This window comes from Fusarium oxysporum, chromosome 2 (assembly GCF_000149955.1).
Source record: "Fusarium oxysporum f. sp. lycopersici 4287 chromosome 2, whole genome shotgun sequence".
Lineage (NCBI taxonomy): Eukaryota > Fungi > Ascomycota > Sordariomycetes > Hypocreales > Nectriaceae > Fusarium > Fusarium oxysporum.
In genome coordinates, this window is record NC_030987.1 from 1,308,626 (window position 1) to 1,322,160 (window position 13,535).

The following is a 13,535-nucleotide window of genomic DNA, read 5'->3' on the forward strand; positions in this document are numbered from 1 at the left end:
ACTTCTGGTGAGAATGCATTCTTCGAATTTGTCACATCAATCGCCGATGAAGTAGCAATCTAACTCGTTCAAGAAGCCACAGTATGATCTGTTGTAAACACCAACAATTGACTATTATTGACCCATTTCCCTTTCAGAACATCGATCCTGTCTTAAGGCAGCTAACTCCGGCCCTTGTTTCTACCGTGCATACAGCTCTATGCACAGTCGTCGACAACAAGACCCAGGACAAGACAAGGGAGATCAGCTCCCACGCCACGCCCTTCGGTTTGTCTCGAGAGCCTGCCTCGATGAAATTACATCAGCCGAGTTTCACTCAGAGGTGGTTTTGGACCAGGTGAAGGCTCTCGTTCGGTACTCTCGACTGTCTAGCGAATGCACTCCAAAATCCTCGCATCAACAAGCGCTCACTACCGACGACACGTCGGTATCCTCTGCCGACTTTCGTCGTATTCTGCTTGTCATCCGCAGCTGCCTCGAATCGTTCATGACCTACACTGACGATGTCGTCAAAGCGCTTGCTGCAAGGCATGAGCCCTCTACGATATGCAAACATAGATACGTTGTTGAAACAGCTCGGCGCCTCCGTCGACATTCATAAGATAACGCTTTTGAAGGAACAGCTGAACGCTCTTCATGGTGCATTGCATTTGAGGTTTTGCTGCCCTTGGGGAACAAAAGGACTGGAACCCACGGTAATCAGGGGTTTCAATAAACTAGTCAAAGGAAATCCTAAGTTTAGGATAAACTTACCTAAATATTTTGTGACGTAGGATAAATACCATAAGCCTTTCTGACCTTTACGGGCTGGGAATGGAGATGGATGGACCTGTTGTAGATGGTGATAGTTCACTGCTGCTTTTCAGCAATTGATCTTGTTCCTAGTTGGCAATTGAAGTAAATTGTCGATTTGAGGCTTATTCTTGCGCCTATTAACCTTGTTGCCTCACCGTTTATAGAGAAGTTAGATTGAATGACAGTCGAGATCTCAATCCGTCAAGATAAGGTCTTCGATCTCGTGCTTATCTCTACCCTGGCCAATGACTTGATTCAATCACGTAGCTTGTGCTGCTATTGGCGTCGCTGCTCAACCGTAACTGGTTCGATTTCCGGACAAGCTCATTTAAGGTTGGCGTACGTCAGGGCAATCCCATCACAGCTGAAACCCGCCGCAGGGCGTTAGCTTCCCTTCTGAGGACGGGAAGCTCCCTGAAATAGAGGCACCGACCACCTTAAATACCGGGGAGCTCTGCACCTGCCAACGTCATCAACGGCAAACGGACATCTTCACCTCCACAACAAAGACAGCCCGCGATGGATTTCTCCGACTTTGAAGTTATCGACCCAATCGCCGAGTTTGGCCATGAGAGCAGCGACGATGAGGATGCGCAGCCGCCGTATGCGAATCTTCAGGGCGGTCATCCCCCGTGGCAGGGCCATGCGGGTAAGCTAGTCGGTGTTGTTGACATGGGCAGGTGAGAAAATAGAGACAATCCATCGACTGCAACAAAGAAACTGACAAGTGATGCCATCACCAGCAATGGAATTCGTCTCTCTATTTCCGACCTTTCGAGCCCATTGGCTCGTATGCTTCCTACCGTTTACCAATATCGCGCCTCCATTTCTCTGTACGACTCTCAATATGATCCCGAGACTGGAGATCAGATTCCCATCCCTGACGATGTCATCGAGTCTGTCGTTTCAGTCTTGAGTCGGTTCGTTGTTATTTGCGAGGACTTCCAGTGCAAGAAGGAGAATATCCATGTTATCGCGACCGAAGCCACCCGCGCTGCCCTCAATTCGAAGCAGTTCTTGGCTGCTATCAAAGACAAAACTGATCTAACAGTTGAGCTTCTACCTAAAGAGGAAGAGGGTCAGATTGGTGCCCTAGGTATCGCCAGTGGCTTCTCTGACATGGAAGGCCTGGTAATGGACCTTGGCGGTGGCAGCACCCAGATTACCTGGATGCTCAGCTCGGGCGGTCAGGTTCGCATGAGTCCCAAAGGCAGCTTCAGTTTCCCATATGGAGCTGCTGCTTTGACGAAGAAGCTCCACGATCTTCGTGACGGTAAGAAGAAGGATGAAGCCGATGCAGCTGTCAAGGCTTTTGAGAAGGAAATGATCGCCAACTTCGAGGACGCATACAACAATCTGCAGATCCCCGCCGAGATGACCGAGAAGGCTGAGAAGGAAGGCGGGTACCGTATTTATCTCTCCGGAGGTGGTTTCAGGGGGTGGGGATATTTGCTCCTGTACCTGAATCAGACGGATGGCAGCTACTATCCCATTTCCATTATCAATGGATACACTGCCAAGCGCAAACAGTTTGAGGACACTGAGGCTCTCAAGCATGTCGCTCATGCCGCGAAAGACATTTTCCGTGTTTCCGATCGTCGAAGATCCCAGGTTCCCGCGGTCGCGTTCCTTGTCAATGTTCTTTCAGAATCAATTCCTGGAGGAATCAAAGAGGCACACTTTTGTCAAGGTGGTGTAAGAGAAGGCTTTCTCTTCCGCCAGCTTTCACCATCTATTCGAGCTCAGTCTCCCCTAGAGGTTGCCACAGGCTACTTTGCCCCGGGTTCGCGACATCTCATTCAGCAATTGCTCAAGAACGCAATCCCGAAACCTTCTAAGAAGAAGGAGTTCCCAGAGGAGTTCGGCGAGCCTGTTGTTGACTCCTTCGCCAATGCGATGTATCTCCACATGTTCATGAGTAAGGAGACGGCCTCGACGACGGCGCTGTACTCAACCAGTGTCGGAAACATGTCTGCGATCCATGGTGTTTCGCACCAAGATCGAGCAAGGTTGGCCTTGATGCTCGAGTCCAGATATGACGGTGAACTTCCTCCTCGTGAGCTAGAGTTCCGTGAGTCACTTCGTGACATGCTCACGCCTGAGGAAGTCTGGTGGGCATCATACCTCGGCAGAGTCGGACAACTCATCACCGCGCTCTACCCAGCCGGTAAGATCCACAAGTCGAAGCCACGCGTGGTGTTCACTTCTCAGTGGTCGTACACTTTGGGCAAGAAGAAGAATAAGGAAGGTCTTCTGCTCACAATCTCGGTACAGAAGACACACGATGACCCAGCAAGAACAAAAGAGGCTGTCAAGAATGCGGCGAGTAATGTGGAAAAGATTGGAAAGAAGAAGAACTGGATTGGAGATGATGAGCCTTGGGGAATGAAGGTTAAGGTCAAGGTTGTGGAGGAGGGTATTCTCTCTGAGGAGATGGAGAAGCTGAAAATGTAGGATATCATGATTTTTGTTTCGGAAATTGTGGAAAAGCATATTGGGCTTGATTTTGGGAATTGTCAAAGGGTACACTGGAAGGCAAAGGAAGGGCAGAATGTATGATGGTACTGATTAGCTGATTTGGAACAAATTGAGTATTTTTCGTCTTTTGCCCACCGTCATCCCCGTTATACTTTCGGCTTACCTCTACTATAATAACCAGTGCACACCCTGAAGGAGATCCTGCAGCCACTTCTTGGAAACAGGCAAGTCAGGGCAAGTCGTCCAGAAGCCATGAGGTAACCCTGAGTAGATGTGTAACTTGGTTGGCAGCCCGACTTCTTGGAGCAGTTGATCGAGAAGAATAGCTTCGTCCCGTCGCGGATCCCAACCGCAGATTGCAAAGTATGCTTTCTTTGCTATACCAGCATGGGAATCGAATAGAAGAGGGGACAGTCGCTTGTCTGTTGGGGGAGCACCATATAGTTCTGTTGCATGATCAGTATTGAGTGAAGAGCATTGCCAGAATGTATTGTACCTGCGAAGTAGTCAATTGACTTTCGCGTGAGGCCAGGTGCATCATTGATCTCATCAACGCTCAGAATACAATCCAGATACTTCTTCGGTCTCATGTCTGGGTGACAGAAGCTCCCGGCGAGAAACACGACACCGGTGATTCTTGGAGAGAGGCCCTCATCACAAGCCAGGTGCGAGATTCCGGCAGTGAAGTTGGCGCCAGCAGACGTGCCACCGAGAATAAAGCCCTTGGACAAGTCTGTATTAAGTTTCCTCTGGCCCTCTGACGATGCAGCCTGCATAGAATGTTAGCGGGTGGTAGTTTGGCAGCACTGTACCTTACCCAGCGGACGACGTCGAAGGTATCTTCAAAGCCAACGGGGAACTTATGCTCAGGAGCAAGTCGATACTCAACACTTGCAACAACGACAGGAATCTCTAACGCGAGTACTCGACATGTTGCATCGTCTGTTTCAAGACCACCTGTGACATACCCACCGCCGTGCATGTAGAGAAATAGAGGAAGCGTATGGTGGTTAGCAGCTTGACGGTAGATGCGCAGTGTAATAGGCGTATTATCGCGCACAGGGACATATATTTCGTAAATATTGAGACCTTCCTGTGGAATAATCGGATCATGGTCTCTGGTCATGCCCAAGATTGGTTTTGTGCCTGGGGGGAGATTGTTTGGGAACTGATGGGGTTAGTAACAATATCATGAAGTTTACGCATGACTTAGCGTACATCGACCCATTCGGGATGGGGTGTTGCATAATGTCTATATTCGGCCATTTTAATTATACAATAGAAATGATATTTGATTTAATAGATGTATGAGGATGATAGTTGTGTTTAAATAACTGCGCTGAAAGCTCTACGAGGGCGAACTCGGAGTCGTTTTGCTGATCTTTGCCTCTGGTGTTAGAGACGCAGGACTAGTCAGCTACTGATCATCCTGAGGATCCGAGATCTTTGGTCATTTATTAGATTATCTTATCTGGTCGTACTGTTATGGTAGTCTTGTTTAGCACCCTTGCTTGCACATGCAGCCGGAACTGCAACGAGAGCCTCTACTTGTCCTGGCATGAAGCCTCTTCTATGACACTTCCGATGACGGCTCAAAAGATCGAGGTCTTACTGATCGATTTACATAATATGTTTCCCATATTACCCCCATCTCTCATCGTCACCTCATTCCTTTGCCCTGCGCTTGCCCTGCTCCTTCGTGTGTTTCTTCAAAAAGGGCGCATTCTCCAGCCCATCAGCCTGAGTCTTCCAAATCTTCTTTCCCATAGCAACATACTTCTCCCCAAACTTCTGAGGCTCTACCAGCGCAGTCTCTCTAGTGACTCGATGCATCTCAGCGTACTCTTCATCATTACCAAACGTTGCAATCTTGTATCTCTGCTTCCACATCGCAACCATCTCCTTCGCAAATGCACTGTCAACTTGGATATTCTTTGCGACAAGGTAAAACGAAGATCTGATCTTGTGGTGCCTGTAGTGCTTGTACAGTTTGACGGTTGCCATTTTGCTGAACTGGTGGATCAAGTCGAAGCTTCGCCAACTGTCGAGCTTGTGCATCAAGATCACCATTGTACCGCAGTTGTTCAGATGTTCGAGGCCGAGGGCGGTCTGTGTAAGAGCTAGACGAGTCGCTTCTCGGGGCTCTCGCCATTCTGCACGGGGGTGAGTACGCAGGACATGACCATCACAGAAGACGAGATCAAACTTCTCATTATCGCCCAAGACCTTTTCGAATAGGAAGTCATATGGTCCTGGAAAGTTCAACGGAACATCGTCTTTGGTGACACCCATATCGGCTGCCAGCGTTGTGATATCGCGAAACTCCACGTTCACTTGTGCATCGAGCATCTTGACGTCGTGTCCACCTTGCTCAACGGGTAAACTCATGGCTCTGATGTGACTACCAGGTGTCTTGGTCAAGGCTACGTCAACGAAGCCACCTGGGGCTACACACATGTCCAGCAAAGCCGGCTGTTCGACCCTAGACAGGTTGAGAGCACCAGTTGCCTTACCGAGGTCTTTTGCGATCGTCTTTATCACGGTGTAGAAGAACTGGGTACTGTTCGCGTTGCATCTATCTGCGGCTGCTCGTTGTTTCTTGAAGTGAGTGTCACCTCCACTTGTCTCCCAGCCCTGTCTTTCCCATTAAACAATTCTCCTTGCTCAGTATCTTTGTCACAGACATACCTTTCTTCTCAACTCATGGAGACGGTGAAACTCCTCGACGTTCTCCAAGAGATAATCGCGGATAGTTTCTTGAGCAAATCTCTCAGGCTCTGGAACTTCAGTGCCGGCTTTCATGGTTGGTTGTGTCTTTGCTTGATCACCTTGCACAGAGGTAGCATGTTCGCCAGGGCTAGAGCTTGATGCGTCAGCGTCGGAGGACATGTTGGAGGCTGGAGATTCGCTACTGATTAACGACAGTTTGAGTAGAATTGAGAGTGATTTCCTACCAAAAGCAAAGGGATTTATACCGTTAAAGAAGACTCTCATCTTGCATATGTCCGGAGGCCTATTTCCTGTGTTACAGTTTTTGCCCATTCACCGGCTGGACCAACAAGCAACAGGCAGAAGTGACAGTAACCATTGGTGTTTGCCAACAACGAGGTCGGCCTCCAGCATAAAGACCATACCATACCATATAACGCAGCGGTAAGGCTCTCCCGATCACAAAAAACTCCGTTGATAATTGTGCTGCAGTCATTGATTGGTCTTAACTCTCATGAGGCCACCAACACAGGCCCGCCGGCGCCACGGTTCACAACATGGATAGTTAACTATCACAGCAAGCTATCAGTGACATAATGTAAGTAATTAATTTCCGGTTTCTTCTTGGTTGGTAACCTAGTTCGTTGTGGCTCTAACAATTGATTCCAAGTGCAATATAATGATTGTAAGCAACAAAGCACTGAGTGACATTACATCCAATATCAAGACCCTTAGACAAAATAACACACCGGAGACACTTGGCTATAGTCTTTGCAATCACTGCAAATGATGCAAAGTCGGAGTGACTGGAAATTAAGTCAGATGCAGCCCTTATGGCAACTGCCTATCGACATTCGCAAGCAGAAGTCAAGTAGTCTATATTGAAACAGTTAAGCCAGCTCGTAAATATTTGGGCATCGGGTATCAATTCTAAACAGCTGTTGATGGGCCATCCTTGGGAGGTTCGATCTTCTTGATCTTCCTATATCCCTCTCGCATTTCAGTCTTCTTGAATCTTGTCGAGTAAAGATAATGAACAACGAACCACTGATATACACAAAACAAACTAGAAATTGTTAAATAAAAGTTGAGAGCCAGTAAGGGGACCACTTACAATGCACAAATGCCAAAACAGCCACAAGCAATGCTAAGGTTGTCAAGCATCGCTACTGTTCCAGTAGATATGTCACCAACAAAGCCCGTCCTTCGCTTGCCGAGACTTGACTCGTTGTACGCATCTATATCCTCCCGAAGGACAAATATGACGGTAAGAGCGGCAAGCCACATTACAGTTGAAAGGGCCAGAATCAAAACATACCATATTGGCGGTCTTGGATTGCTGAGACCTTGTGGCCTGACTGGTATCTTGAAAGCAAAGAAATGTAGAGCTCCCTGAGTCTGGTCAGCAAGCTTTATATATATATATACAGGTGAGTGAACCTACGACTGCAAGGTTGTACGCTGATGCAGCAAGCAAATTATGTCCCGGATGTTTAGATATTATCCCCGCCGAAAGCCCAATAACAGCACACGAAGCTATCCACCTCCCGATATCCGCTTTAAAAGCATCATCATAAAGTCTCTTAACCGGATTCGTCTCCTTCTCTTTCCCCAGCATATCCCTGACGATTTCGCCCAGTGGCATAGGGCATATTGGACTCGACATGGCTGAATCAGTATGGATGTGTAGGTAAGCTGCAGATGAGAAGGATCAGGTGGTTTTTTGGGCGCCGCCGCGTAATCTAATGTTTTATGGCTGTGGTCTTGGCTGGGCAGGGGATGTTGATCAACATGACGCTAGGCCAAGGGTTGAAACTCCATCTTTTGGCCTTGGCTCTCGTCACTAATTCCTTTTGCACTGCCACTGGAAATTGGCGGTGCCTGGGCTTCAATCATGCCGCGTCTTGAACAAAAGGCCCAAGCGACTGCTCGCGTAATGACCTTATTCGGGAGTCGAGTGCCAAGAATCTTTGAGAATTTGATCATGAGTGAATTGAAGATATTCGCAACTAGAGTTTGTTTGGAGGACTGCTTTTCTTGTGGTAGCTGCTCGAATAGATCCACAACTACGATTTAGCATACTAGAATCCAAATTCAATACATTGAACCAATGGAATTTAGAAGAGAACAATAAAATGCCCAGGTTACTGTGAGATCTTGGCTGTTGTTCATGTAGTTCAGACTTCAAGTGCGAAAATTTAAGATGTTCATGATTTCAAGGTCCTTGTGAAACCGATCGCATTTTAAACCCAATGCAATTTAAATATCACTGAAAGCTCGTATTATTGACCAAAAAGGGATTATACGGCGCTACAAGGATCTACGACAACTCAGCTCTGTATGGATGTAAGAGGCTGTGCTTAAGGCTGAAATTCCAAGTACATCCTCCCACTAAGCGCTTATGCTTATGTTTATGCAAATCTCAGCACATTATTTTCCCCGAAGCTGACGACTAGATGGGGCTCATACACGTGGAATGTTGATTTGATAGGTGCTTGTTGGTCGGTTATCTGTCAGTCCCCCATATCTAAACGAATTTGGTTGTATCTGCGAGCTACGATGGAGTGGCTGGGAGAAGAATGCCTTAGTGGCCGTGTCTTGCAGATGGGTTGTCACATAGTCCTATTGATTACGAAGAGCTGTGTTTAATGAATGTCTTGATGTGGCCTTACTTGCATATAATCCGCTCGTCCCCCGATTCTAAATACACTCTAACCCATCTCTCACTACTCAGTACTCACAGAGACCTAATCTAACATCTACGCAACAATGGGTGATAAAAACGAAACATGGACACCAAACTACGACAACTGCGATAAAGTTTCGGATCGTTGCCCTGTCGAATACACCATCTACCAAGACTATCTCTCTGAACCAGCTTCAGGGTTCTTCGCGATCGCTTTTGCACTCCTCTTCCTCGCACAGATATTCCAGGGGTTCCGGGCTAAGACGTGGTCGTACATGATATGGTTGGGCATCGGAACAGTCTTTGAAGTCGCGGGCCATGTTGGACGCTTCGGGCTGGGAAGAAATCCATGGCAGCAGAACGTCTTCATCGTGCAGTACCTTACACTCTTACTAGCTCCTACTCTCGTCGCTGCTGCTATATCAGTGACGTTCAAGCATCTCGTTGTTTGGTACGGGGCAAGATGGTCTCTTCTCAAGCCCAGACTTTATCCTCTAGTTTTTGTCGGTACAGACTTTATCTCGATTTTCATCCAAATTATCGGAGGTGGCCTCACAGCTATGCAAAGTATGGGCAAGGGATCAGAGACGACACAGAAACTTGGTGAGGCTCTTGTTATTGGTGGTGTCGCCTTTCAAGTTGCCAACATGTTGTGCTGTGGTGGGCTCATGCTTCTCTACGCTCGGCGCCGAAAGCAGGCAATGAAACAACGAGACCCGTTGATGGGAAACGCGACTGATATGTACACAACCGGCATGCCAACTCGTGGGAGAGTTCCTGTTGCTCGAGAGGAGGCTACGCTAAAGGAGGCAAAAAGAGTCAAGAGGTTTGTCTATGCCCTGGGTATTGCTTATACCTGTATCATCATCCGATGTGCCTACCGGTAAGATTCCATTGACACTCCTTTCCCTACACTGGCTAATTAGCACTTAGTATCGCCGAAACTGTCCCAGATATTGGAGTAGATGTTCTCCGAAACGAAACACTATTCATCGTGTTCGACGCAACAATGATGTTGATTTCTATCGGCGCTGTGACTATCCTCCATCCTTGCTTCTTCTTCCCTTATCTTGGCCTGAGAAAGACACAGAAGAATCAAAGCAAGGTCTATGAGGGTTATAGAATGGAGAGCAGTTCGGCTTTGGTTGGGCAGCAGCAGCACCCGCAGCAGCAGCAAGGTTATGCTTGAGGTTGGCTTTTCGGTGTTGCGAACGAGTTTAGAGCCGAGTTCTGAATTACAAGTGTCTTAAATGAGTTTGTGGTATATGGCGCATTTTATAGAATTCTAGAAGCTCCAAGGTTTTCAATTTGATTCATACAGAACAGACAACATCATACTGCTCGCCATAAATCTTAATATGGCGCTCCGTTCTCCGAGTACTGACTTCAGCCCCTCCAAAATTAGGAAAGGCCTTCAAATTCGGAGACCAAGGCATCCGATTGATCTTGCAGCCGTTATCAAATTAGAAACTATTTGACCATCGAATTTGACTATTTTATAAGAATATTACGTTAGCGCCTTCCTATAGAATAGTAGCCCGAGCCCTTTGCATTAGCTCAAACTCTGGAATGGTCGTATTCTGCTTATCCATGTGACTCGGATTGATAAACCACCACCGGATAATGCAGCCGATGTATCATTTGATGTCAGCCATCTTTTCCCATGGCCGATATCGCCTACGTCCCGCGCCCTACAAGAACAATAATAACAGAAAACGAATAGAGATAATTCAATAAGCACTATCAAGGTTCGAAAGGCACAGTGTAACGTTTAATAGAAGGCGCACTTAGTTGGTTGTTGTATAAATATCGAATACTCTCTCCAAACATTGTTTTTGGTTCCCTTCTTCTCACTGCAAAATCAACTTCAAGGAATCTACTGCTCAATGTCACAGACCTCACTCGAACTCGTTACTCCTAATGGAAATGTGTCAGAGGACGCAGTCCAGTTACAGAACCTCGATCAACGCTTCGAGTCTCGAGCCAGCGATGCCCAGTTCTCACTGCCTCCTGTTGATGGCGGGAGAAAAGCATATCTATTCTTAGCAGCTTGTTGGGTTGTTGAAGCAGTGACATTTGGTAATCTTCCTCGTCTATATAAGGTTTACAAATTTGAGCTGACAAAAAGATTAGGCTTCGGATTCTCATTTGGCGTCTTTCAGGAATACTACAGTCACCATGAGCCTTTCGCGGGTTCAAATAGCATCGCCGCTATTGGAACCACAACAACTGTAAGATACTTGCCCACTTTATCCCCCCTGGCTCTAACATGATCCAGGGTATGCTATACCTCGGAGCACCCTTCGTTGTCATTATATGCCGCTTCTACCCTCGTCAAGCCCGCTGGTTCACATACGCAGGCCTCTTCGTCACATCAATAGCCATGGTCATGAGTTCCTTTTGCACAACTGTTCCTCAACTCATAGCAACACAAGGAGTACTCTTTGGAATCGGAGGCTGCTTCGCTTACTGTCCTTGCACTCTCTATATCGACGAGTGGTTCGTTCGTCGTAAGGGCTTTGCTTATGGAATTGTCTGGAGTGCTGCTGGAGCTGGAGGTGCTGTACTTCCTCTAATTCTCGAAACGCTCCTCAAGAGCTATGGCTTCCAAACCACTGTCAGAATATGTGCGGGCATCCTATTTGGAACTGCAGCTCCGATTGCATATTTCATCAAGCCTAGACTACCACTTTCGGCCACTATCCACAGGAAGCCTCTCAATATGCGGTTCGTCACATCCAGAGTGTTTCTTCTGCATCAACTTGTCAATGTCGTTGAGGCAACAGGCTACTTCCTCCCTACGATCTACCTGCCCACTTATGCTCGAACAACCTTTGGCACCTCAACTATCCTCTCGGCTTTGACAGTTATTCTGGTCAATATTGCTACGACAATCGGTCTGATGGTTATGGGATCGCTCAGCGATAAGCTTGCAGTTACGACATGCATGCTCATATCGGCAGTAGGCGTGGGTATTTCAGTCCTACTTGTCTGGGGACTTACAGCATCTCTCCCTGTCCTGTACGTTTTCTGCGTCATGTACGGTCTCTTCGCAGGATCTTGGGCCTCGATCTGGCCAGGAATTATGAGAGAAGTGACGCAGAAATTTCAGGATGAAAACGAGCACATTGACCCCGTGATGGTGCATGGACACCTCTGCGTGGGTAGAGGAGTTGGAAACATCATCTCCGGACCATTGAGTGGTTCTCTCATTCGAGGTCAACCATGGCAGGGAAGGGTTATTGGGGGTTATGGAAGTGGATATGGCATTCTGATTTTGTACACTGGCCTCACGGGCTTGGTGAGCGGTATGAATTTTTTGTGGCGATACGTGAATGTTTTGTAAGGGATGAACATCTCTGGAAGCTGATGTTTCATCAACATACAAGGTATTGGCAGCGATATCTGGTTTCGAGCGTATCAGGCTAAAAGTGATTTGTAAGGCAACCTAGTTCTTAATCTGAGACACATACCAGCCTTGAACGTCAAGAAGCAGTGCTTAGTATTGATCAGAAACTTTAGAGCTATGAAGAATATCATCGTTATGTGAAGTTGTCGGGCCCTATATAATAATTGCCTTTCATATCAACAGCCTTAGCGGCGGTTCAAGTATTCACACCCGACAAGATTCATTGGAATAAGGACAAGTTTCGAATTGATGCTAGACGCCCAAAGGGTTATGAAGAAAGAGTAGAAAGTTGGAACGCTGTATTTTATGAAGCTTCCCTTATACTAATTACAGACGTAACAAGTTGACTATCATGCTATGGATCTTCCTCCATAACGTTCATTCACCCAAGCGCTTTCCCTTTAATGTGATAGACTGTTTGCTAGCGCTGGTAGACGATACGTGTATTGCCCCTACTGACTGCTTCAATTTGTTTAGTGATTGTGTTTAATCGGCGGAAATTTCTCCCGGCGGCAGCCCAGGCAATACGCGATAAGAGTATTGGTGAATACGAGCTGTCGCCGACTGTGGTTCCATAACTACCCCGTTCCAGAGATCGAGAGGAATTATACTCTCTTTGGGTACGAGAACACTTTTTTCAATCTTCAGACTCATCATGATCAGAGTCCATATCGCCAAATTAGCTGTCAATGTGTCCTCCCCCTCTGTGTCGCATGGAATAGCCTTCTAGTACACTCCCATACCCCCGGTTTCCGTCTTGAAGAATTGCAGGACGACAATATCTTTATCCCCCAAGATGAACGAGAAACAAGTATTGGTCTTTTTTGCACAGGCAGCCAATTGTTCGATAGGACCAAGCTTGGGTTGTTTGTCACGATTTGCGGTGACGAGGGAGCCTGACTCCCATGTGCATGAGGGTACGGTGAGGCTAGTAGCAAGAAAGGGGTGCCAGCTGTTTTGGTTTGGGTCATAGAAGACTTGAACGTGGTCCTCGTCGCCGAAATCCAACCTCTGAGCGTGTTTAGGGAGTCCCTCACTCAATTCTCTCGCTTCAGCGCATGCCAGATTCGTATCTGTACCGAGCCTAGGACGGAGGATGTATTTGCCCAAGCTGATGGCTGAACTAATTGCGGTGGGTATGTGGAACGACTTGTAACATATCTGTACCATCATGCAATGATTCTCGCAGTCGATCTCTAGCACCTCATCCGGTGGTTTGCTGCTTACAGCCTGTTCTAGAACATCGCCGTATGCATTCACAATGTTGTTAAATGTGAATTTGGACCATGGAAGAATCTTGGACTTGTCCATCGGAGCTCTTTCGCAGGCATCGCCAGCTAAGCTTCGGAAATTTGGGGAGAGCTTGATGACGGGTCTTCTCTTCCCCAGGAGGGAGCCAATTTTGGGATGGTTCGGCAGTTGGTTCATGTTGGGCTTTGGAAGCCGAAGGATCTGGTT

The 13,535-nt window shown here is 47.3% G+C and overlaps 8 protein-coding genes across 11 annotated transcripts; 3 read left to right on the top strand and 5 right to left on the bottom strand.

The window, feature by feature from the left end:
- Window positions 1–539: 539 nt before the first annotated feature.
- FOXG_19165 (uncharacterized protein) lies at window positions 540–638 on the bottom strand (the record flags this gene model as incomplete). The annotated part of the gene is made up of 1 exon (XM_018399355.1): window positions 540–638. The coding sequence occupies one exon, from the start codon at window positions 636–638 to the stop codon at window positions 540–542; it is 99 nt and encodes a 32-aa protein (XP_018241629.1).
- A 504-nt stretch (window positions 639–1,142) lies between these two features.
- On the top strand, window positions 1,143–3,622 carry FOXG_06030 (retrograde regulation protein 2). 2 transcript variants are annotated; one of them, XM_018384525.1, is made up of 3 exons: window positions 1,201–1,475; window positions 1,539–3,386; window positions 3,455–3,607. In XM_018384525.1, exons 1-2 carry the CDS (start codon window positions 1,315–1,317, stop codon window positions 3,247–3,249), a joined length of 1,872 nt encoding a protein of 623 aa, XP_018241631.1. In that variant the 5' UTR covers window positions 1,201–1,314; the 3' UTR covers window positions 3,250–3,386; window positions 3,455–3,607. The 2 variants fall into 2 exon arrangements, with proteins under 2 accessions (XP_018241630.1, XP_018241631.1); XM_018384524.1 differs by having other exon boundaries at window positions 1,143–1,475; window positions 1,539–3,622.
- FOXG_06031 (uncharacterized protein) lies at window positions 1,143–4,550 on the bottom strand. The gene is made up of 4 exons (XM_018384526.1): window positions 4,492–4,550; window positions 4,091–4,441; window positions 3,770–4,043; window positions 1,143–3,719 (listed from the first exon to the last, which is right to left on the bottom strand). The coding sequence occupies exons 1-4, from the start codon at window positions 4,537–4,539 to the stop codon at window positions 3,442–3,444; spliced, it is 951 nt and encodes a 316-aa protein (XP_018241632.1). The 5' UTR covers window positions 4,540–4,550; the 3' UTR covers window positions 1,143–3,441.
- Window positions 4,551–4,938: 388 nt separating this feature from the next.
- On the bottom strand, window positions 4,939–6,345 carry FOXG_06032 (uncharacterized protein; the record flags this gene model as incomplete). Its single annotated transcript, XM_018384527.1, has 2 exons — window positions 5,962–6,345; window positions 4,939–5,907 (listed from the first exon to the last, which is right to left on the bottom strand). The coding sequence occupies exons 1-2, from the start codon at window positions 6,313–6,315 to the stop codon at window positions 4,939–4,941; spliced, it is 1,323 nt and encodes a 440-aa protein (XP_018241633.1). The 5' UTR covers window positions 6,316–6,345.
- A 414-nt stretch (window positions 6,346–6,759) lies between these two features.
- FOXG_06033 (uncharacterized protein) lies at window positions 6,760–7,748 on the bottom strand. Of its 2 annotated transcripts, XM_018384529.1 has the most exons (4): window positions 7,427–7,748; window positions 7,097–7,374; window positions 7,028–7,048; window positions 6,774–6,964 (listed from the first exon to the last, which is right to left on the bottom strand). In XM_018384529.1, the coding sequence occupies exons 1-4, from the start codon at window positions 7,646–7,648 to the stop codon at window positions 6,913–6,915; spliced, it is 573 nt and encodes a 190-aa protein (XP_018241635.1). In that variant the 5' UTR covers window positions 7,649–7,748; the 3' UTR covers window positions 6,774–6,912. The 2 variants fall into 2 exon arrangements, with proteins under 2 accessions (XP_018241634.1, XP_018241635.1); XM_018384528.1 differs by having other exon boundaries at window positions 6,760–7,048.
- An 893-nt stretch (window positions 7,749–8,641) lies between these two features.
- On the top strand, window positions 8,642–10,047 carry FOXG_06034 (uncharacterized protein). The gene is made up of 2 exons (XM_018384530.1): window positions 8,642–9,551; window positions 9,602–10,047. The coding sequence occupies exons 1-2, from the start codon at window positions 8,752–8,754 to the stop codon at window positions 9,855–9,857; spliced, it is 1,056 nt and encodes a 351-aa protein (XP_018241636.1). The 5' UTR covers window positions 8,642–8,751; the 3' UTR covers window positions 9,858–10,047.
- A 365-nt stretch (window positions 10,048–10,412) lies between these two features.
- Window positions 10,413–12,398, top strand: FOXG_06035 (uncharacterized protein). 2 transcript variants are annotated; one of them, XM_018384531.1, is made up of 3 exons: window positions 10,413–10,747; window positions 10,802–10,899; window positions 10,947–12,398. In XM_018384531.1, the coding sequence occupies exons 1-3, from the start codon at window positions 10,555–10,557 to the stop codon at window positions 12,012–12,014; spliced, it is 1,359 nt and encodes a 452-aa protein (XP_018241637.1). In that variant the 5' UTR covers window positions 10,413–10,554; the 3' UTR covers window positions 12,015–12,398. The 2 variants fall into 2 exon arrangements, with proteins under 2 accessions (XP_018241637.1, XP_018241638.1); XM_018384532.1 differs by having other exon boundaries at window positions 10,802–12,398.
- A 405-nt stretch (window positions 12,399–12,803) lies between these two features.
- Window positions 12,804–13,505, bottom strand: FOXG_06036 (uncharacterized protein; the record flags this gene model as incomplete). The annotated part of the gene is made up of 1 exon (XM_018384533.1): window positions 12,804–13,505. The coding sequence occupies one exon, from the start codon at window positions 13,503–13,505 to the stop codon at window positions 12,804–12,806; it is 702 nt and encodes a 233-aa protein (XP_018241639.1).
- Between the last annotated feature and the right edge of the window lie 30 nt (window positions 13,506–13,535).